The sequence below is a fragment of the Malania oleifera genome, chromosome 5, assembly GCF_029873635.1.
Source record: "Malania oleifera isolate guangnan ecotype guangnan chromosome 5, ASM2987363v1, whole genome shotgun sequence".
In the NCBI taxonomy this organism is placed as follows: Eukaryota; Viridiplantae; Streptophyta; class Magnoliopsida; order Santalales; family Ximeniaceae; genus Malania; species Malania oleifera.
The window spans coordinates 112,294,246-112,318,439 of NC_080421.1; the positions used below are offsets into that span (position 1 = coordinate 112,294,246).

At 40.1% G+C, this 24,194-nt stretch overlaps 1 protein-coding gene across 2 annotated transcripts in view; it reads right to left on the reverse strand.

Annotated features, from left to right (window-relative positions):
* Window positions 1-24,194, reverse strand: part of LOC131156189 (probable cellulose synthase A catalytic subunit 8 [UDP-forming]) — a 54,537-nt gene that overhangs the window by 22,416 nt on the left and 7,927 nt on the right. Inside the window, exons 2-7 of one of the 2 annotated variants that reach the window (XM_058109674.1) lie at window positions 22,234-22,613; window positions 21,961-21,983; window positions 21,638-21,861; window positions 5,159-5,296; window positions 4,663-4,788; window positions 4,373-4,585 (exon numbers count right to left, since the gene is read on the reverse strand). In XM_058109674.1, the coding sequence (XP_057965657.1) occupies window positions 4,373-4,585; window positions 4,663-4,788; window positions 5,159-5,296; window positions 21,638-21,861; window positions 21,961-21,983; window positions 22,234-22,283 (774 nt within the window). In that variant the 5' untranslated portion in view covers window positions 22,284-22,613. Of the gene's footprint in view, window positions 1-4,372; window positions 4,586-4,662; window positions 4,789-5,158; window positions 5,297-21,637; window positions 21,984-22,233; window positions 22,614-24,194 lie in introns of both variants that reach the window. The other variant, XM_058109675.1, reaches the window with a different exon arrangement.

Here is a 24,194-nt window from a genome sequence, read left to right on the forward strand (position 1 = left end):
ACTGCGTTCTTGCGTTATTAATTTGCATACTCTTATGTTAAATAATAAACAAGAATAGGTTCCGATTGACTATCGAAAGAGGCTTTTGGAAAAAATTGGCGATTTGCTAACAAACAGAGAAAATGAAGTTAAATTAGCTAAATGAGTAAAGCATAGTGCGAAACTAGGTGAAATCGGTTTCCTAGAAGTTTTCACCATCATCAATTTGACACGCGGTATCCAGTTTTAAATTCTATTGAATAGTTTATTTAAAGTAGCTTTGTTTAAATTTTGCAGTCTAAAATTATTAATTTTTCTAAATAAAATCAAGGTTAGTAAAATTTCAGTACTTGGTAAAATTAAGACATCAATCCCTGAGGACGATACTCTACACATCATTATATTATAAAACTACGATACTGTGCACTTGCAGTTTGCACCGGTCAATAAGCCATGAGGTAATCAAGAAATTCTCCAATCTCCATTGCTGGAGTGCCACAACATTCGTTGAATCAGGTTTCTTTGAGTCACTAGTAAGATACCTGAGCTTTCCTTTGCCGTCGACTGTGATTTTCACGGACTGCGCCCATTCTTGGAAATTCTTCCTGTTGAGTTTTTCTACCGATAGTTGGACAGAAGAGCCATCTAGTCCATTCGAACTGATGATGGCATTGGCTCGACTCTTTTGAGTCTTTGAGGTTGTCAACTCTCAACTGTTGATGGAGTTGTCCCCCATAGTTAGCTTGGTTTAGGAAAAAACCAGCTCTGATACCACGTTGAAACTGTAAGAATAATGTTTCGAATATTAATTTTTAAAAACGGTACAATATGCCCTACTATATAACATGTAACCAGCAGCTAAGTTCAGGAAATAAAATCCTAGAATAAAGGAATATACAAGAATCATGGAAATCCTTATTGACTAGCACCCCTTCTGTACATGCCTAAAATAAGACAATCACGAATCATTCCTTAATTATAGAGATCACGCATGACTCCTAAAATGTAGGGATTTCTACAAAGAGATTAAAAAATAACATCCTTGCTAAACTCATTGGGTTGAAAGAGTGTTGCTTTCTAGATGAAGAGGACATATCTAGAAGGTTGTGCCTTTGCAATGGCCTGGAGATGTTACTTAGGGAGGATATGAGTTTGTGTAATTGCAGCAAAAATCAAAGGTTGTTTTTGCTACTATGTGGACCTTATAGCTTGAGAGAAATGCAAGAATTTTCAAAGATTTAGCTACCTCTCCTTGTTTAGAGGTTAGTGAAAATTTTTGGTTAGGAGATGACCAAACGTACTAAGGCAAGTTTGGCAACTAGGGAGAATGTGTCCAAATAATCTAGACCATACACCTAAGTATATCCCTTAGCAACAATGCGGGCCTTCAATTGAACCACGAAACCATTTGGATTGACCTTCATGGTATACACCCAGCAACAAACAACCACAAACTTATTAGGAGGAAGAAGTACCAACTCCCAAGTATCATTAACCTATAGCGCATACATCTCTTCAATCGTTGCACTCCTCCAACTAGAATAGGATAGGGCTTCATAAATAAATTTTGGAAGATCAACAAAAGACAGAGTACTGACAAATAATAATATGAGGGTGACAAGAAGTCATAACAAAATTAGAGATTAGATGTTGGGTATAAGTGCATTTACCAATTTGAACAACAATAGGAAGATCAACAATTGGGAAATAGGATCATTTGACGAGGGAACTAGAGGCATAGAAAGGAAGCTAGAGGAGGCTCTCCTCCCTTGAGTTGCTGCATGTACACTTGCAAATTGGGATGATCCAAGCAACGAGAAGGAGTCAAACTAGATGAAGATGTAGGAGGATTGGGAAGAGATAATAGGTTAGGATCTGAAGGCTAGGCGGAGGAAGGGACTTCATTGATGTAAAGGAGGGCTACAAATTGATATCCCTTTTGAGTACAAGAATAGACCAAAAAGATACATTTGATAGCACGAGGATGGGACCCAACTTATCCGTTCCTAGAGCTAACTGATGGACAAAGGACACACGACCGAATATATGAAGAGGATATGAGAACAAAGGAGCCTTAGAGAAAATAACTTAAATATGAGATTTTACCACCAAGGATAGAGGATGGCAATTAAGAGCAAGCAGTGAGCATGACATCACTCCAAAAACTTTTGGGCCATGCTTGAGTTACTTCAAGAATATGTTTGTTTATTTGCTCTACAACTCCATTTTGTTGTGGAGTGTGGGCACAAGATGACTCATGGATCATACCAAAGTTGGTCATATAGGTAGTGAATTGAGTTCTGAAGTACTAATTAGTATTATAACTACGAAGTATCTTTATCACATATCAAACTATGTTCTTATTTGAGAATAGGAGGAAGAAAAGATATTAAACAACTCATAACAATCTTTCATTAAATACAACCATATCATTTTGGAGTAGTCATCGACAAAGGTAACAAAGTACTAAACCCCAACTTTGATGTGACATGACTAGGACCCTAAACATCGGAATGAAGTAACATGAAAGGGTTAGCAGCCTGTTTATTGACTTAAGAAGCATAGGGAACACGATGATGCTTTCCTAATTGACAAGACTCACACTCAAGATTAGACACAAAACTTAAAGTAGGAACTAGTTGTTTTAACTCGTCCAATGATGGATGACCAAGGCGACAGTGGATTTGATGTGGTGTAGCAGCATGGTATAGCATCGACAGTGCATGCAATAGGAGGAGAGAGCAACTCAAGGTAGTAAAGTCCAACAGCCTCATGTCTTGTGCCAATCGTCTTCCTTATCTTTAGACATTGAATAGCAATAGAATTAGGAAAGAAGGTCACAAAACAATTTAGTGATTTGTAATTAGGGAGATTTAAGAATGTACAAACCAAAAGAAAAAGAGATGGAAAGAATAGGATTTATTATTCCTATCCCCATAACTATAATAGTGGACCACTCGTAACTTTTGGTAGACCTGAATATTAGAGGGTAAAAAAGAAGTTGGTGACACTTGTCATATGGTTAGTAGTCGCGGAGTCGATAACCCAGGGACTAGTGGAAGAGATACTAGATGACATACATACTAAAGGATTGCTCTTCTGAGCAAAAGATGGTATGTGATGAGATGCTTGTTGGGATGCCTACTACTACAGGAACCTTGAATACTCTTCCTCTAAGACAATTATTGTACATTGTTCACCCAAGTGACTAGTGAGGGAAACAAACACTTGGGTTTTGGGGACTCCATTCCAACCAACCCACACACAACCTCAATACAACATCAAATAAAAAAACATCGCAAACAAACTTTTGAAAATTTACGAATTCCATCCAACACATACAACCTTCGACAACAAGAGCAAACAGCAAGCACATGATGAACGAATACACAGCAAACACCACTATTTCAGACCCCAATGAACTCAATAAACATTGACAATAGCTTCGGGGAGTATCAAACAATCATTCCCAGGGTGCCTCACAAGGTACTAAAAAAAGTGTGATCTTTGGACAAAAAACATAACCAAAAACTTCAATGACATGTTTATAGAGGAATTCAACCACAGCAGGAAAAATTCAGGCCAAAAACATGCCAAAAATAACCTTCACGTGCCGGTGCATGGGGTCGGCCTGCCTGCCTTCAATCGGTGCATGAGGGTGTGTGGGATGGCTCCGGTGATGGGATTTCAGTGAGAGGCAGATTCGCAATGTCTATGGGTGGCTATTGTGTCAATTATGCAAAATCAATAGGGTTTTTTGTGTTCCTGAACTGGCAATGTAGTTCAAGAAATTTCTGGCTACTGCTGTAACTTCTGGTAGTCACATATTTTAGTTTTGCAATATGTATAGATGCCTCTCTGCTCTCAGAAAGCAAATAGATAGGCTCCATCCCTTTTTGCAGAATCTTTCCAGGCACAAAAAACGGAACCTATCTGTTTGCAAGAAATTTGATGTGCATGAAGCCCCCAATCACCCTCAAGAGCAAAATCCCCGAGCTTGTATCCAGTCCACATGATCGAGAGCAAAATAAAATGTTTTGGGACCCACCATAATTCTTTCTTGTTCAGAACCAATAAGAAGATATGCCTTCCATAGAATTCAGAAAAGCATATGCGTAGGTCTGCCCATGAAGTCAGAAGCAATGCTGATTATTCTGTTCTAATTTGTTTATTTATTTCTTTATTTTTGGTAGAGTGGCAGTGCTATACTATTAAATAAATGTAGAACCAGTCTATCATCATGAAATAATGAGCACAAACAGATTGAAGCACATACACATGAACAATTCATCCATCAAACAAAAAACATAATTGTTTTATTCTTAAGTGTTGTCAGCAAAGAATATGCATCGTGTAGCTTTATCCTGTAAAATGTAACAGTAGAGTTACTCACATCATAAAAGATTGTATTGGGGCTTGTATATTGATCATTTGCATCAGTGCCATCAAACCGTTGAGGAAATTGAACATAACATATCTTCTTCTTGTTGATGGGGTCCATCATAAAGCACATAGCTTCAAGGAATGCTTTGCTGCTGTTTATATAGTGATTGCAGTTGAGATTTAGAACGTAAGCCCCATTTGTAAGAACAGCTGACACTCGGACCTAAAGATTCAAATAGTGAGAACCTTTTTCTGCTGTGAATCAATTTCTTACCAATAATCTAGAACTTCATAAAGTACCAGAGCATTCATGGCACCAGCCTTCTTGTTATGCTGGAAACCAGGGTGTTTTTCCCGAGATACATAAACCAGTTGGGGCAAACTTTCACCATCACTACCATAAGGTCCACTAGAGCCAATCAGTATCTGAAAAATTAAATTTAATTGTACAGTTTATAAGACAACTGCCACAATGCAGTACAGTATAATTAATTTTAAAAACTGTTAAGACATTGTTGGTCCACATCCTAACAGCTCAAGATTTTAGGTAAAGCGGTAATTTCACATGGTATCAGCGCCATGGTTGCCAAGAGGTCCTACCTTCTAGTGTTATTGCAAGTGTTTATTGTAAGTTTGTTAAAAAATTAAGTTCTTCCCAATAATGGGTGATATTCATTGTTTGTTTATCTCTCTACACATGCAATAGGGCTGCATCTGCTGAGGAGTGTTAAAGGTTTGACATAACAAAACAAAAAAGAGGATATGCATACTTGCACAAGCACACTGAGCAAAGTACCTGCATCATGCCTGGATGATTTCTGGGGTCATTTCCAGGCCATGGGGTGCCATCTTTCAGAGTCCAGCCTTCAGGGGGTGCATGCTGAAACTTAGTTACAAGGCCATTGAGTCCAATTTTAAACTCTTCATAATGCCTCTGCAAAAGAGTCATGAAGGCTGCCGATTGAAAAATTCTGACGTCTGTGTCTATACAGACAAGCAAGGCATAAATTTATGAGGAAGAACAATATGTGATAATTAAGTTTAAATTCTGGTTTGGTGTTTAGCATGTATGGCTAGCATCTAATAGAAGTGTTGCGTGCCTCACATGAAAATTTTTCATCTAATGCAACAACTGTAAAACCTGGCTTGTTACTGTTATATATGAAAATTTTCATGCATGGCTAAGCATTTAATAGAAGTGTTGTGCGCCTCGCATGAAAAAATTTTCATCTAATGCAACAATTGTAAAGCCTGGCCTGTTACTAACAATACATGACTGAGACTCAGACAGACATAAGATTGAAGGGGAACTTGGAACATACAAAACAGAAGAAAGAGAAACAGAGGAGGTGGGATTTATTGTCTCTATTCCCTTAATCACAATAATGGACCCATCAACAAGGGTGACACGAGGTAAGCTTTCAGAATACTGGAGAGACCTATTGTGTAGTCAATAGCGGTTGAATCTATAATCCAAGGACTAGTGCGAGAAATACTTGTTGACAGGAAAGCTAGGTTACAAGGAGATGCAATGGGAAGAGAAGCTTGTTGGGATGCTTGATACTACTGGAACTTGGAATACTCTTCTTCCAATGTCGATAAAGTACATTGCTCCCCACTTAAGTCTGAAAGTATGGAATCTGTGGTAGCTGCATTAGCGATGGCAGATTACCATAAAGATCCCTCCCACCACGACCACTTGAACCACCTACAGAACTTCTATGGCTATTAGGTTGAAAACTAAAATCAACGTGTGTAACAAAAGCAGCCTTCTCAGCGCCAAGGTTGAGTCACAGTATGCAAGGCCTAAAGAATGTGAGCTGGAGGAAACACAGAGAATGAGATAATAAACATCAGAAAAAGGATGGCAACTTTGCACCCCAAGGATCTGGGATTGGGCTACCTCAAATTCAGGTTTCCCACAAGGACCCAAAGAACTATCATCTGCTCCCTCTACTTTCGCATCCCATGAACATCAACAGTTATGGGTTGCATGATGTTTAAGTTCCTCGTTGATGAGCTTCATACTCCTATTTCCATGTTGTAACTAAAAGTACTCCAGGGATAAACTATAAATATGGATACGGACGGATAATCTTCCTAGATATAAGAGATTGACATGATCCCAAATCTTCTTGCATACATCCAGATGCATGGGCATGGGTTCCATTGAGTTCCATAATATGGAGACAACCAATGCATCTTCTTGAATCCATACTTCTTTGCTTTTGTGATCATAGGGCCTGGAGTTACCTCAGCTTGTCAAATAGATCTTGCCAGCCTTAGACTATTGCATGTAATTCTTTCCATCCAACTTTTCGATTGTTATATGCAGCAATGATGAAGGAAACATGCTTTGTGGGACTCATGGACCCTATCCCAACACTCACAAATGAGATCACTATAAACAAGGTTAATAGCTGAAGCAACCACAAACAAGGTGAACAACTCAAATGGCCACAAACAAGTTACAAACAAACTAAATGCTGCAAACCCAAGAAATTAACAGTGGCACGACCTCAAGAGACTAACCAACAACCCTAATAGTACCAAACAACCATTAACAAAGTGCCACGAGTGAAAGATCGAAAAATATTGGATTTGAACAAAATAAGGGACAAGGAACTTGATAGTATGGCGCATGGAAGTATTTAAGACACTAAAAGAAATTGTACCATAAACAGCCTTGAAGAACCTCACGCACTGGCGTTGTGGGTTGAATTACCATCTGTTCGTTGGCACGTGGGGGTCTTCCTCCAGTGATGAAACTTCACAACCAGATTGGAGGGTTCTATGGCTTATATGGGGTTGGTTTTGCAAAATCTGAAGGGGTTCTTGAGATTCTGAATAGCAACATGTTTCCCAGCAACTACTGGACTTGTTTCTAATCTCTAATCGTGCAGAACTGCAGATGATCCTCCTATAGTGGCAGGTTTGCATAGGATGATCAGGCTCAAAATTTTGGCAGTGGCTGGTTTAGGTTGGATCTTGCTTTGATACCATGTTGCAGTATAGACCTAATGACAATGGTAAGTCTCTCCCTCTATTTATAATATATGTCAAGTACATAACAATGACCATAATATCCTTACTAACTAACGCTTACTAACATAACAATAGCACATAGTAATAATGCTAAATGACCAAAATAACCAGTAACAGTCACTAGCGCTTATGCTCCTCAAATTGGCTCAGCGGAAAACCTCAAAATACAATTTTGGGGAGATATGGATAATATTATACAAGGGATACTAAGAAAATATTTAGAGGAGCGGATTTGAAGGATCACATCGGTCACTATTTTAATGACGTTCTTTGTTTATAAAAAAGAAAACTCAGTGTTTGGGTAGCATGCTTCATTTTAAAGTTTAATTTATGTTCTATTCTTATGGTGTAGGATACACACTTGTAGCAGTTTATAGAATGCGCCAATGAGCAAATACTTTTTGGACAAAAAAAAATCTTTGGTGTTTTAATTTCCTCTTATTGATGTCTATAGATTATATACCTTGTATTTATGGGATATGCGATAACAAGTACATCCTAGATAGAAACACTAATATAAGTGTGAGGCTCCTCCATAAAAGATTTGGGCTTAATCTACACAACACTCATGAAATCTAGGATGTAAGCACAGAGTCATAATGTGTATGCTGTTTAAACTTTATTTTACAATTGAAATGTAATACATGTACTAGACCCTGCTATTAAAACAGTCATGGTTTAAAGGTTAAGCTCAATTTCACTCTAATACAAGAGCGCTGGAACCATTAAATGAGGATTCAAAAGCAGTGTCATTTTCATTATGTGTGATATTCTATCTTTGCCAATTACCTAATTTTTATAAAAATAAGCGCCATTTCATTAAAATCATATGAACTTTTACCTTCACTTTGCTTGTCCTAATTGCTTTAGAAAGGGAGTAGAAATGAGTCATTATTATTATGTTCTCTTCTTTTTGAGAAGTTGAGCATTTGGGAGAATATACTCACACGAAAAGTAGGAGATAAAAGAGAGAGGAAGTCAGATTCTATTCCTGTATGCTAGTTACCACTACATAGATCCTCCTAGTTCCTTTGCTCCACTATGATCTATGTGTGTATGTACATGCATCATATGCACATTGCAGCATTGTTTTAATTTTTAATTTTTTTTTTGTTTTTATAATTTTTTATTAGAAAAAGAAAATTCATTGATAAATTAAAAATATGCAAACAGGAGTAGAAGACAACTCCTTAACAAAATCTAGGATGATCCAAACAAAAAATGAAGAAGACAAAAACAAAAGAAAACAAGTGCATGCTAACAATTCAGCCAAAAACAACAATCGCTAAATATCCGAAAAAGTCACCCCCTTAATGTTCCCTGGACCCACACACAAAACAGAAGCCAAATAATGACTCTTCTCCCAAACCAGCAATAGAATACTTTCTTCCCATAGAAAATACATGTAATGCACTAATATGGTCCAGCCAGACCCCAAAAAACTGCAAAAAAGGAACACTTACATAATGCTGCTCTTTCCTTTTACCTACCAAAACTCAAAAGAGACTGCCAAAAAAAATCCTCCACTGCCTCTGAACAAACCCAGCATTCCCCAAAATAATCAAATATCGTGTTCCAAACCTTCCAGGAAAAATCGCAATGCATAAAATGATTATATATAGAAAGAAAGGGGAAGATAAAAAAAGATAAAAGTTGGTAGGCTGCCAAGTTTTGACATTCTGGGTAGCCGGTGCCGACAAGGTTGAAATGGAGCAGCCACAGCAAAGATTGACGGAGGAGCAGCCGGCGCCAAAAAATGTTGAAGGAGCAGCAGCTGTCTACTCTTGACTGGGTATGGATCCATCAATTCTCCCCCTCCATACCCATAGGAGGAGAATAATATGTTAATCTTCAATTGACGTCCATCCCAACTATATCCCTATATAGCTGGAGCTTTTCATAAGTCACCCCCTTTGTTAACATGTCTGCCGGATTCTATTTAGTATGAATTTTGACTAGCTTTAACAGTTGTTGTTCCATCACTTCGCATATCCAATGATAGCGAATGTCAATATGTTTTGTTTAGGAATGGTACATTGAATTCTTGCTCAAGTCCAGAGCACTCTGACTATCACAATGTACCTTGTATTCTTCCTGTTTGACCCCTAACTCTTGAAGAAACCGCTTTAACCACAAAATCTCCTTCCCAGCTTCCGCTGCGGCAATATATTCTGCTTCTGTTGTGGATAGGGCAACACACTTTTGCAATTTTGACTGCCATGATACAGCTCCCCCCCATCAAGATCACCAGCCATGTCTGCATCAGTGTAACCCTCCAAGGTTGGTTCAACTTCCCCAAAACATAAGCATAATCCCGATGTACCTTTCAAGTACTTGAGAATCCATTTCACAACTTCCCAATGGTCTTTCCCTGGATTTGAAAGAAACATGCTCACAACGCCTACAGCGTGGGCAATGTCTGGTCTCGTACACACCATTGCGTACATCAAGCTTGCAACTGCTGATGAGTATGGGACTATTGACATTTCTTTCCTTGATGAGTGAGACAACTTCTTGCTTAGCTTGAAATGATTAGCCAATGGAGTATTTACTGGCTTAGCACTTTTCATGTTGAACTTTTTGATTACCCGTTCAATATACTTCTCTTTTGATAACCATACTTTTCTGGCTTTCCTATCGCGACTGATCCTGATGCCTAGGATCTAATGAGCTGGGCCTAAGTCTTCATTTCAAATGACTTAGACAACTCCATCTTTAACTTGTTGATCTTGCTTGCATCCTGACCAATGATCAACATGTCATCAACATAGAGTAGTAGTACGACAAAACTACCATAAGGAAATATCTGAACATATGCACACTGATCTGCTGCAGTCCTCTTGTATCCATGACTCACCATGAAAGAGTCAAATTTTCTATACCACTGTCTCAGTGCATGCTTAAGGCTGTAGAGACTTTTCTTCAACCTGCAGACTAGGTGTTCCTTCCTTCGAACTTCAAATTCTTCTGGTTGCTCCATGTAGATGTCTTCTTCCAAGTCTCCATGTAGGAAGGTTGTCTTCACATCCATTTGTTCAAACTCTAGATTTAACTTGGCTACTAATCTGAGTATGACTCGAATTGTTGTCATTTTCACTACTGGCGAAAATATCTCGTCAAAGTCGACGCCTTTCTTCTATTCGAAACCTTTGACAACCAATCTGGCTTTATGCGTCACTATTTGTCCACTACCATCTTTCTTAAGCTTGAACACCCATTTGTTCCTTAGTGCTCTCTTCCCTTTGCGAAGTCTTACCAGCTCATACGTGTGATTCTTATGTAAAGAATTCACCTCTGCTTTCATAGCTTCCATCCATTTGGTTTTGTCAGTATGAGACTGGACCTCTTGGAAACTTTCTGGCTCCCCCTCATCAGTGAGTAAAAGATATTCTCATTTTGGATATCTTCTCGACGGAATCAGAACACGACCTCTTTCAGATCTTCTGGGCTCAACTTCTTCTGGAGGAGGAGATACTTCATCATCTGACTGATGTGATGATTATGCAATTTCTGGTGAAGGGGGTTGTTGCTCCCCCTACTCAATACCGTCTACATTTGTTTCCAAAGGATCATCCTGCAATTCTCCATGGTTTGTGGGAGAATATGATGGTGTAGGATCTGTTACAATGATTGGAGCACTGGAACTAGGCTGGTTAGACTTTGTTTGTAGTTCAAAATCCTCAAACACCTAGTTTTCATTGAAAACCACATCTCTCGATCTGATGACCTGCTTCCTCTCTGGATCCCACAATTTATAGCTGAATTCATCATCTCCATAGCCAATAAAGATACATGGAATGGACTTCACATCGAGCTTTTGCCTCTGCTCATTAGATATATATGCAAAAGCTTTGCACCCAAACACTCTTAGATGAGTGTAAGAAATTTTTCTTCTAGTCCATTCTTTCTCTGGAATTCCAAAATTAAGTGGTGCTGACAGTGATCTGTTGATAAGGTAACATTTGGCACGAATAGCTTCCCCCCAGAATGGCTTAGGTAATTTAGCCATACTGATCATACTTCTAACTCTCTCTATAATGGTCCGATTCATTCTTTCAGCTACACTATTATGTTGTGGGGTACATGGGACCATCTTTTCATGCCTAATACCGCATTCAGTACAGTATATTCTAAACTCGTTGGAAGTATACTCGCCTCCATTGTCTGTCCGGAGGCACTTCAATTTCTTCCCTGTTTGCCTCTCTACCATAGCATGAAATTCCTTAAAATATTTAAAAACCTGGTTCTTTGTTTTCAGAAAATATACCCACACCTTCCTTGAAGCATCGTCAATAAAGGTAACAAAATACCTGTTGCCGCCGATTGATTCTACTTCAATGGGTCCGCATACGTCAGAGTGTACCAAACTCAATTGCTTTGACCTTCTCTTCATAGAGGAACTAAATGAAACTCTATGTTGTTTCCCAAATAAGCAATGATCACATGGGTTGGAGGCATTACCTTTTATGATTTTGATAAATGCCTTCTTCGCCAGTGTAAGGAGCCATTTTTCACCCACGTGTCCGAATCTCTTGTGCCATAAGTTTGGTGATGCTTCATCTTCCATTGCATTGATAGCATCAGTACAAATCTTCACTTGCGTCTTGTACAATGTGCAGCAAATATGTCCTCGTGCTATTGTCAAGGTACCTTTTGACAATTTCCAAGCGCCTTTCCCAAAGTAGCTTTCATAGCCCTGTTTATCAAGGGCTGCCCCATAAATAAGATTGAGCCGAAGGTCTGGGACATGTCGAACATCCTTTAGTGTTATGGTGCAACCAATATTGGTCACAATCTGCACGTCTCCAATTCCCACAATCTGAGAAGAACTGGTGTTCCCCATATTTACTATACCAAAGTCTCTAGATTTATACACCGTGAAGAACTCTTTGTGGGGAGTGGCATGGTAGGAAGCTGCTGTGTCTACCACCCATTCAGTGTCGTGGTTCCCAATATGACAACATGCATCTTCATCAATTGAAAATACTGATATATCTTGGGTTAAGGTGACCGAGTTCTCACCTTCCTCCTTCTTTTGTTGCTGGCTACTTTGACCATGATCCCGTCGAAATTTTCAACAATCTTTCTTCATGTGGCCTTCAATGCCACAATAGTAACAAGAGATTTTTCCTCTCTACCAATTTCTACCATCATTGGATCTACCGCGATCCTAGGACCTACCTCTAGATTTGCTTCTACCTCTGCCTCGACTTCTGGTACTGGTACTTCCTTGAGGTCGGTCTTTGGTTTCAGCAACAAAGGCTTGTGACTGATCTGCACCTGTCTCTTTTCTCCTGGCCTCCTCGTTGAATAAGGCATCTTTTACCATCGCCATGGTAAGTTTGCCGTCAGGAGCTGAATTGCTGAGAGTGATAACCAATGTCTCCCAGCTGTCCGGTAAGGAGCTAAGGAGCAGCAATGCTTCTACTTCATCGCCAAGATCCATCTTCGCAGATGAAAGCTGATTTACTAGGTTTTAGAACTCACTAGTATGTTCAGCTATAGAGGTCCCGCTCTTTAACTTCAGATGAACAAGCTGTCTCATTAACATGGCTTTGTTGTGAGCAGTCTTGGCCTAGTACATGTTTTCCAGCTTCTCCCAAAGATTATAAGCATCAGTCTCTTGTGTGACGTGATGATATACCTTATGGTCAATCCATTGTCTGATTCGACCAATGGTCTTCATATTCATTTTTCTCCAATCATCGTCTTTGACGGAATCTGGTTTCATACCTTTATAATCCAAAGGATCTGCCAGATCCTTACAATTAAGGAGATCCTCCATCCGAGACCTCCACAGAGTGTAATTAGAGGCCGTGAGTTTGATCATAGTACCCAAGTCTGACTCCTCCATTGATTTTAAGTAATTAAGCACTAACTTGCTCGCACAGAAAAATTAGGGCAGAATCTCGAGAAACCGAATGTATGGTTGCGTCCAAAACAGAAAACCCTAGAAATGGCTTAAGTCATTTGAAAAACAGACCTGAAATGGCTTCGAAAAGCTCGGTCAAAGTTCGGTAAAAAATGGTCAACTCTGGTCAACTATGCTGATGTGGCAGTGGGGCCCACCTAATGACGTGGAAGTGGGGCCCACTTGCTAACATGTCACTGTGAGGCCCACATATGCCGTGGACTGTACGGGCTGCTGACATGGCTGTGGGTCCCGGTTGCTGGCCTGACACTGTACGACTGCTGACGTGTCACCAGGCCCCTGCTGATGTGGCCACTGACTGTGCGGCTGACACGACGCTGACGTGGCGCGCTGATTATGCAGTTGAGACGACGCTGATGTGGCCTGACGCTGGCTGACGCGGCGCTGACTCAGCGCTTACATGGCCGCTGACGTCAGCGTCTTCAACCTCCTGATGACTCGCCGGTGCGTGACCGCGCGTGGAGTGCCTTGCCGACCCTTTGGTAGCGCGTGAAGGTGCGTGGGTGCGCGTGGAAACATCCCTTGGACGTTGGTGGCGGGTGTAGGCGCGTACGGCGTCTTCTGAAGTCGTTTGGAGCTCCGGTTGACACCGTTTGCTTCGTCTCGACGAGAGGAGTTTGATGGTGGCTTCAAAATTAAATTTTGAGCCACTGTACAAAGGCTCAAAATCCGGGAATTTTTCTCCGATTTGGCGATTCTACTCCAACCAAGCTCTAATACCACTTTGTTAAGTTTTACAGAGTAATTAATGGAAAAATAAACAAAGCACACACACACAAATATTGACACTAGAGTTACGTGGTTCGGCCAAATTCCGGCCTACGTCCACGGGAGCGATAAATTACTATGTACTGGGAAAAATTACAGAGGAGGAGGAGGATACAATAATCACTCAACTCTTACAGTTCTCACTCTACACAAATCTCTCCTCTCTCATGCACACTGATATATATATATATATAGAAAGAAAGGGGAGGATAAAAAAATATCAAAGTTGGTAGGCTACCAAGTTTTGACATTCTGGGTAGCAATTGATGGATCCATACCCAATCAAGAGCAGCCGGCTGCTGCTCCTTCAACATTTTTGGCGCCGGCTGCTCCTCCGTCAATCTTTTATGTGGCTGCTTTATTTCAACCTTGTCGGCACCGGCTACCCAGATTGTCAAAACTTGGCAGCCTACCAATTTTGATCTTTTTTGATCCTCCCCTTTCTTTCTATATATATATATATATATATATATATATATATATATATATCAGTGTGCATGAGAGGTGAGATGGTGTAAAGTGACAACTGTAAGAGAGCTGTAAGAGTTGAGTGATTATTGTATCCTCCTCCTCCTCTGTATTTTTCCCAGTACATAGTAATTTCTCGCTCCCGTGGACGTAGGCCGAAATTTGGCCAAACCACGTAACTCTGGTGTCAATATTTGTGTGTGTGTGCTTTGTTTATTTTTCCATTAATTACTCTGTAAAACCCAACAAAGTGGTGTCAGAGCTTGGTTGGAGTAGAATCGCCAGATCGAAAAAAAATTCCCAAATTTTGAGCCTCTGTCCTGTAGCTCAAAATTTAATTTTGAGGCCACCACCAAACTCCTCTCGTCGAGACGAAGCAAACTGTGTCAACCAGAGCTCCAAACGACTTTAGAAGACGCCGCACGCACCTACACGCGCTGCCAACGTCCAGGGGATGTTTCCACGCGCACCCATGCGCCGGCAGTGGGTCGGCAAGGCACTCCATGCGCCGGCGAACAACCGGCAAGTCATCAAGAGATTGAAGACGTTGACGTCAGCGGCCACGTAAGCGCTGAGTCAGCGCCGGGTCAGCCAGCGTCAGGCCACATCAGCGTGCCACGTCAGCGCCGTCTCAGCCACATAGTTAGCAGGGGTCCGGTGGCACTCAGTAGCCGTATAGTGCCATGTTAGCAGCCGAGACCCACAACCACGTCAGCAGTCCGTACAGTCCACGGCATTGGTGGGCCCCACAGTGACACGTCAGCATGTGGACCCCACTTCCACAATAGCAAGTGGGCCCCACCGCCACGTCAGCCTGACACGTCATCACTGCCACGTCAGCATAGTTGACCATTTTTCACCGAGCTTTTTGAAGCCATTTCAGATCCATTTTTTGAATGACTTAAGACATTAGTAGGGTTTTCGACCGTTCCGAATGCAACCATACATTCGGTTTCTCGAGATTCTGCCCCAATTTTTCTGTACGAGCAAGTTAGTGCTTAATTACTTAAAATCAATGGAGGAGTCAGACTCGGGTACTATGATCAAACTCACGGCCTCTAATTACACTCTGTGGAGGTCTCGGATGGAGGATCTCCTTAATTGTAAGGATCTGGCAGATCCTTTAGATTATAAAGGTATGAAACCAGATTTCGTCAAAGATGATGATTGGAGAAAAATGAATAGGAAAACCATTGGTCAAATCAGACAATGGATTGACCATAAGGTATATCATCACGTCGCACAAAAGACTGATGCTTATAATCTTTGGGAGAAGCTGGAAAACATGTACCAGGCCAAGACTGCCCGCAACAAAGCCATGTTAATGAGACGACTTGTTAATCTGAAGTTAAAGAGCGGGACCTCTATGGCTGAACATACTAGTGAGTTCTAAAACCTAGTAAATCAGCTTTCATTTATGAAGATGGATCTTGGCGATGAAGCAAAAGCATTGCTCCTCCTTAGCTCCTTACCGGACAACTGGGAGACATTGGTTATCACTCTTAGCAATTCAACTCCTAACGGCAAACTTACCAGGGCGATGGTAAAAGATGCCTTATTCAACGAGGAGGCTAGGAGAAAAGAGACAGGTGCAAATCAATCACAAGCCTTTGTTGCTGAAACTAGAGGCCAACCTCAAGGAAGTACCAGTACTAGAAGTCGAGGCAGAGGCAAAGGTAAAAGCAAATCTAGAGGAAGGTCCCAGGATCGCGGTAGATCCAATGATGGTAGAAATTGGTAGAGAGGAAAAATCTCTTGTTACTATTGTGGCATTGAAGGCCACATGAAGAAAGATTGTCGAAAATTTCGACGGGATCATGGTCAAAGTAGCCAGCAACAAAAGAAGGAGGAAGGTGAGAACTCGGTCACCTTAACCCAAGATATATCAGTATTTTCAATTGATGAAGATGCATGTTGTCATATTGGAAACCACGACACTGAATGGGTGGTAGACACAACAGCTTCCTACCATGCCACTCCCCACAAAAAGTTCTTCACGGTGTATAAATCTGGAGACTTTGGTACAGTAAAGATGGGGAACACCAGTTCTTCTCAGACCATGGGAATTGGAGACGTGCAGATTGTGACCAATATTGGTTGCACCATAACACTAAAGGACGTTCGACATGTCCCAAACCTTCGGCTCAATCTTATTTCTGGGGCAACCCTTGATAAACAGGGCTATGAAAGCTACTTTGGGAAAGGCGCTTGGAAATTGTCAAAAGGTACCTTGACAATAGCACGAGAACGTATTTGCTGCACATTGTACAAGACGCAAGTAAAAATTTGTACTGATGCTATCAATGCAATGGAAGATGAAGCATCACCAAACTTATGGCACAAGAGATTCGGACACGTGGGTGAAAAATGGCTCCTTACACTGGCGAAGAAGGCATTTATCAAAATCATAAAAGGTAATGCCTCCAACCCATGTGATCATTGCTTATTTGGGAAACAACATAGAGTTTCATTTAGTTCCTCTATGAAGAGAAGGTCAAAGCAATTGAGTTTGGTACACTCTGACGTATGCGGACCCATTGAAGTAGAATCAATCGGCGGCAACAGGTATTTTGTTACCTTTATTGAAGATGCTTCAAGGAAGGTGTGGGTATATTTTCTGAAAACAAAGGACCAGATTTTTAAATATTTTAAGGAATTTCATGCTATGGTAGAGAGGCAAACAGGGAAGAAATTGAAGTGCCTCCGGACAGACAATGAAGGCAAGTATACTTCCAACGAGTTTAGAATATACTATACTGAACGCGGTATTAGGCATGAAAAGATGGTCCCACGTACCCCACAACATAATGGTGTAGCTGAAAGAATGAATCGGACCATTATAGAGAGAGTTAGAAGTATGCTCAGTATGGCTAAATTACCTAAGCCATTCGGGGGGGAAGCTATTCGTGCCGCATGTTACCTTATCAACAGATCACCATCAGCACCACTTAATTTTGGAATTCCAGAGAAAGAATGGACCAGAAGAAAAGTTTCTTACACTCATCTAAGAGTGTTTGAGTGCAAAGCTTTTGCATATATATTTAATGAGCAGAGGCAAAAGCTCGACGTAAAGTCCATTCCATGTATCTTTATTGCCTATGGAGATGATGAATTCGGCTATAAATTGTGGGATCAGAGAGGAAGCAGGTTATCAAATCGAGAGATGTAGTTTTCCATGAAAACCAGGTGTTTGAGGACTTTGAACTACAAACAAAGTCTAATCAACCTAGTACCAGTGCTCCAATTATTGTAACGGATCCTATACCATCATATTCTCCCACAAACCATGGAGAATTGCAAGATGATCCTTTGGAAACAGATGTAGACGGTGTTGAGTAGGGGGAGCAACAACCCCCTTCACCAGAAATTGCAAAATCATCACATCAGTCAAATGATGAAGTATCTCCTCCTCCAAAAGAAGTTGAGCCCAGAAGATTTGAAAGAGGTCGTGTTCTGATTCCGTCGAGAAGATATCCAAAATTAGAATATCTTTTACTCACTGATGAGGGGGAGCCAGAAAGTTTCCAAGAGGTCCAGTCTCATACTGACAAAACCAAATGGATGGAAGCTATGAAAGCAGAGGTGAATTCTTTACATAAGAATCACACGTATGAGCCGGTAAGACTTCGCAAAGGGAAGAGAGCACTAAGGAACAAATGGGTGTTCAAGCTTAAGAAAGATGGTAGTGGACAAATAGTGACGCATAAAGCCAGATTGGTTGTCAAAGGTTTCGAATAGAAGAAAGGCGTCTACTTTGACGAGATATTTTCGCTAGTAGTGAAAATGACAACAATTCGAGTCATACTCGGATTAGTAGCCAAGTTAAATCTAGAACTTGAAAAAATGGATGTGAAGATAGCCTTCCTACATGGAGACTTGGAAGAAGACATCTACATGGAGCAACTAGAAGGATTTGAAGTTCCAAGGAAGGAACACCTAGTCTGCAGGTTGAAGAAAAGTCTCTATGGCCTTAAGCATGCACCGAGACAATGGTATAGAAAATTTGACTCTTTCATGGTGAGTCACGGGTACAAGAGGACTGCGGCAGATTAGTGTGCATATGTTCAGATATTTCCTTATGGTAGTCTTGTCCTACTACTACTCTATGTTGATGACATGTTGATCATTGGTCAGGATGCAAGCAAGATCAACAAGTTAAAGATGGAGTTGTCTAAGTCATTTGAAATGAAGGACTTAGGCCCAGCTCATTAGATCCTAGGCATCAGGATCAGTCGCGATAGGAAAGCCAAAAAATTATGGTTATCACAAGAGAAGTATATTGAACGGGTAATCAACAAGTTCAACATGGAAAGTGCTAAGCCAGTAAGTACTCCATTGGCTAATCATTTCAAGCTAAGCAAGAAGTTGTCTCACTCATCAAGGGAAGAAATGTCAATAGTCCCATACTCATTAGCAGTTGGAAGCTTGATGTAAGCAATGGTGTGTACGAGACCAGACATTGCCCACGCTGTAGGCATTGTGAGCAGGTTTCTTTCAAATCCAGGGAAAGACCATTGGGAAGCTGTGAAATGGATTCTCAAGTACTTGAAAGGAACATCGGGATTATGCTTATGTTTTGGGGAAGCTGAATCAACCTTGGAGGGTTACACTGATGCAGACATGGCTGGTGATCTTGATGGAAGAAAGTCCACATCAGGTTTTTTGTCCACCTTTGCAGGGGGAGCTGTATCATGGCAGTCAAAATTAAAAAAGTGTGTTGCCCTATCCACAACAGAAGCAGAATATATTGCCGCAACGGAAGCTAGGAAGGAGATGTTGTGGTTAAAGTGGTTTCTTCAAGAGTTAGGGGTCAAACATGAAGAATACAAGATACATTGCGATAGTCAGAGTGCTCTGGACTTGAGCAAGAATTCAATGTACCATTCCCGAACAAAACATATTGACATTCGCTATCATTGGATACGCGAAGTGATGGAACAACAACTGTTGAAGCTAGCCAAAATTCATACTAAAGAGAATCCGGCAGACATATTAACAAAGGGGGTCACTTATAAGAAGCTTCAACTATGTAGGGATATAGTTGGGATGGACATCAATTGAAGATTAACATATCATTCTCCTCCTATGGGTATGGAGGGGGAGAATTGATGGATCCATACCCAGTCAAGAGCAGCTGGCTGCTACTCCTTCAACATTTTTGGCGCCGGCTGCTCCTCCGTCAATCTTTGCTGTGGCTGCTTTATTTCAACCTTGTCGGCACCGGCTACCCAGATTGTCAAAACTTGGCAGCCTACCAACTTTGATCTTTTTTATCCTCCCCTTTCTTTCTATATATATATATATCAATGTGCATGAGAGAGGTGAGATGGTGTAGAGTGAGAACTATAAAAGAGCTGTAAGAGTTGAGTGAGAGTTAAGTGATTATTGTATCCTCCTCCTCCTCTGTATTTTTCCCAGTACATAGTAATTTCTCGCTCCCGTGGACGTAGGCTGGAATTTGGCCGAACCACGTAACTCTGGTGTCAATATTTGTGTGTGTGTGTGTGCTTTGTTTATTTTTCCCATTAATTACTCAGTAAAACCCAACAGCAAAGCAGTTTCAAAACTATTAAAACATAACACACACCTGGGGAGATAGCTTTTAAAGTTCAAAGGTCTCCTAATTGTTGATTCTATTAAGCACAACCAACTAGATAAAGGCCTTGATTTTCAGTGGGACTTTCGCCGTCCAAATGGGTTTATAAAGAGGAAAGGAAGAATCAATATAAACAAAAAAATCACAAAAATATATGCAAGACTAAACCTTCCAAGGAATCCAAAGACCAAGACCAACTATCTACTTCCAAAGAGAGCCAACAATTATTTAACAAGCCTAGCAAAGAGGATAACTCTTCTGTTTCCCTATCATTCAAGGACCTCCAAAACAGAAAATCCCAAAAAGGAAAAGGGCCACCCAAATCAATAATAATAGAAGAAACGGAATCATTCTTCCCTAAGCTCAAACCAAACAAATGAGAATAAGAGGTGAACAAAATAACATTTCCCAACCAAGGATCTTTACAAAAACAAATATTACACTCTATCCAATAGAAATTTAGTATGGGGAATAAAGAGATGTAAATCTGAGAGATAGCTTTCCATAGACTTTCGAAAAACATCTAGATCCCAAATTAGTATCCCACCCATTCTCATCAGGACCAAACTTGCTTTTAACAACTTTATGCCACAAGGAGGAAACCTGTAGCAGAAACAACCAAAGCCATTTGGCTAAGAGAGCCATGTTCTTAGACACCAAATTTCCAAGACCCGAACCACCCTCCTGTTTAGACCTACAAACCACCTCCTAGCTCACCAAATGATCCCTAAAGCCCCCCTACCTTCGAACACAAGAAATCCCTCATAATTCTCTCAATCTTGTCAATAACCCCCATAGGAATTTTCAAAATGTATAGAAAATACAACGGGATACTAGAAAGACAAGCCTAAATGAGAGTAATTCTACCTTCTAGAGAAAAAAAGCACCCTTCCACCCATCCAAACGCTTAGACACTCTTTCCACGATCGGATCCCAAAAACTAATAGATCTAGGATTACCCCCCAACGGAACCCCAAAACAGGCAATCCCTCACAATGCAAGCCACCTCTGTGGCCAAACCCTTGAGAAGCTTAACAAGTACATTAATTGCCTCTATACCACTTCCCCATGTTGATCTTAAGCCTTGAAATCTTTTCAAAAATGTGGAGAAGACCCAAAATGTGCAAAAAGGAAGGCCTATGATCCTCTAAGAAGAATATAGTGTCATCAGCATAGTGGAGGTGTGAAACCATCACCTCCTCCCTCCCCACTCCCAAATTATGTGAGGAGTAGAGGCATACTAACAGAAAATTCCAACAGAACTTCTGTACTCCTTGATGTGGCATGTTATCATGGGTTGTCAATTTATTTTAAGAAAGAAAATTAGGACCCACGACATAACACATCTTGCACCACATCAGGAGCATGAATTGAGCAATCATTCGAGTATGTATAACATTTCCTTCATGCAAAACAGATGCTTTTAATTACAAAGTAGGATTATGAAGGAAAAAGAAGAGAGATACCTTCATAGATCTTCTCTGCTTGCAAAATGTTGGACTTATATTATATTTCAAATTGTCAACCTTTCCTGAGAAATATATTTCAGGACAACGAGGCTCAATGTTGAACTTCTTGCAAAAAGGTACCCATTTTCTTGCAAATTCACATGTTTGAGATAGAGTTTCCAGCATCAGTAGAGCAGCCCCATCATCAGAAACATAGCATGAAACCTTCTCAGCAGGGTAGTCTACAGAAAGAACAGAAAGGACAGTGTTTGAAGTGACAAGAGGCGACTCTCTCAAAGGATCCACAGTATAAATAAAGACATCAATAGAAGCTAGCTCACTAGGTTTTCCTGGTTGATTATATCTGAAAAAATGAAGCACTAAATTTTCAGTTACAAATGAATCAAAAGATCAGGATTGGAAACAAAAGAAGATAGATGTTCAAAGTTGCAAATGAAAAATAAGTTAGAAAATTATTCAACTTCAGAATTGAATTCTTTAATAAGAAAGATAGAAGAAAATTCAAAGCAGTACATCACCATGGTGGCCAAAATAAATGATTTTTTAACACACAAAATTTTTAATGGATCCATGGATGGAATTTAGTTGATCACCCAGAACATGCACAACACGGAAAGCTGAGCAGATGGTTTCTACTTGTCATCCCCCTGGGCACAATATTTTCCTGAAAACAAGGAAAAGATTTTTAGAATGGCAATTTCTTCACCTCAAGCACAGGCGTTCAGGATATGTTTCCCTGTTTACAGGTTGCCACTTGAGGAGCTGGTCAAAAAACCATGATATAGAAAACCAGACTTCACAGAGTACTGAAGCCAGCCACAGCCCATGTGCATTATGAGCAGGATGGGTCAATCTATATCGGAGGAAAAAGACTAAAACAGCAAGGCGGAAGAAGATTGTGGCTCTATATGGATTGATCTTTGAAGGTGCAACTGGCACCTTCCTTGAAAGCAATCGTCGACTTTCATTATCTCTGCAAACAAAGAAAAAAATGGGTCCATATTAGATTATAAAGCCATAAACTGAAACTTCAAAAATTCTTGAGATGAAGTCTACAGAATAAGAGATTTCAGCCACAAGACTCCTACACTAGACCATACATTCAATTCGACCATATAAGCTTCTTACACAGAAAGCATAATTCCACATCTGTCGCAAAAGTCCAAAATTCGAGAATAATTATATTGACATTCATGACAGTGTTTACCAGATTGGTCAGTGAATCGCACAGCCAACTGGTTCATAGTTAACCAGCCCCATAAGCTTGGTTTATTGATATTTTAGATGCAATTTTGATACATAACTATGCAAAATAGAATAAGAAAGTTTTTTAGACTATTTTCAATAATAAAAAATACATAGAATATGTAGTATATGCTTTTTTTGAATGAAAATAATAAAATTTTAATGTAAAATATACTTTTTAATAAAAAGAATTACTTGCAAACCGGTCAAACAGACCAAAATTTTCACCAGTTTAACCACGTTTTGGCCAGTTTTTTTCCACTTTTAGGGGCATAACAGGACTGAAGGGCAACCTGGTTCCTAGCTTGACTGGTCCAACCAGCTGGTCCAGTCCAGTTCTGGAAACAGCAATCCATAACCTAAACAGAAAGATGAGTAGTTTAAGTAACCTATAGATCATATGCCGTATATGTCCCTCCCTGCTCATTGCATAGGCTGCAATGAGTAAGATCGTACAGCATTCTGGCCAATACACTAAAGCAACCGCATAAAATTCACAAGTGTGAGAAGACTAATCCTGCCATTCAAAATATATAGACCATAATTGGATGTTCTAGACTTTATTATGCATAAACTATATGCATGCTTTCAAACTTTCAAAAGACAAAAAGAGTCAAGTACTGTAAATAGCTTCAGCCCTCTTCCTCATGCAAGAGATGCTCAATTGATCCAGCATGTAAAATGTCTCAACCTTCTGCAAAACATGGGAATGCTAATGTATATATATATATATATATATATATATATATATATATATATGATACATTGATACCTAGACCCATAGACTGAAACTAAACCAATTTTATTAATATGAATGGCATGCAAACATTTACATTGGTGCCCAATATCAAAATAAAATAATAATAAAGAAACTTTCTGCTTCTCCTAGTTATTTTGACTACTAGCAGTGCACAAATTTTGATTCTCAATTTGTCATAAAGCATGTACTATTGCACATAAGAAATTGTCCCCCACCACCACACCCCCCCCCCCCCCCCCACAAAAAAAAAAAGCAAACAGTTAGATTACTGCTTAACCTAAAAGTTTAAGCTATTAAGTTGTAGACCAACAATGTATATCAAGCTTTAACACTCCCCGGCATGTGCAGCCCAAAAGCACATGAAGAGATAAACAAACAATAGATAACACCCATTGCAGGGAATTCAATATTTTTTAAACACCACATGACAAACGTGGGCAACAAAACTAGAACCCAGGACCTTCTAATAACCAGCTTTGATACCATGTCGGATTACCACTTTACCTAAAAGCTTAAGCCATTAGGTTGTGGGTAAATAATGTATATCAA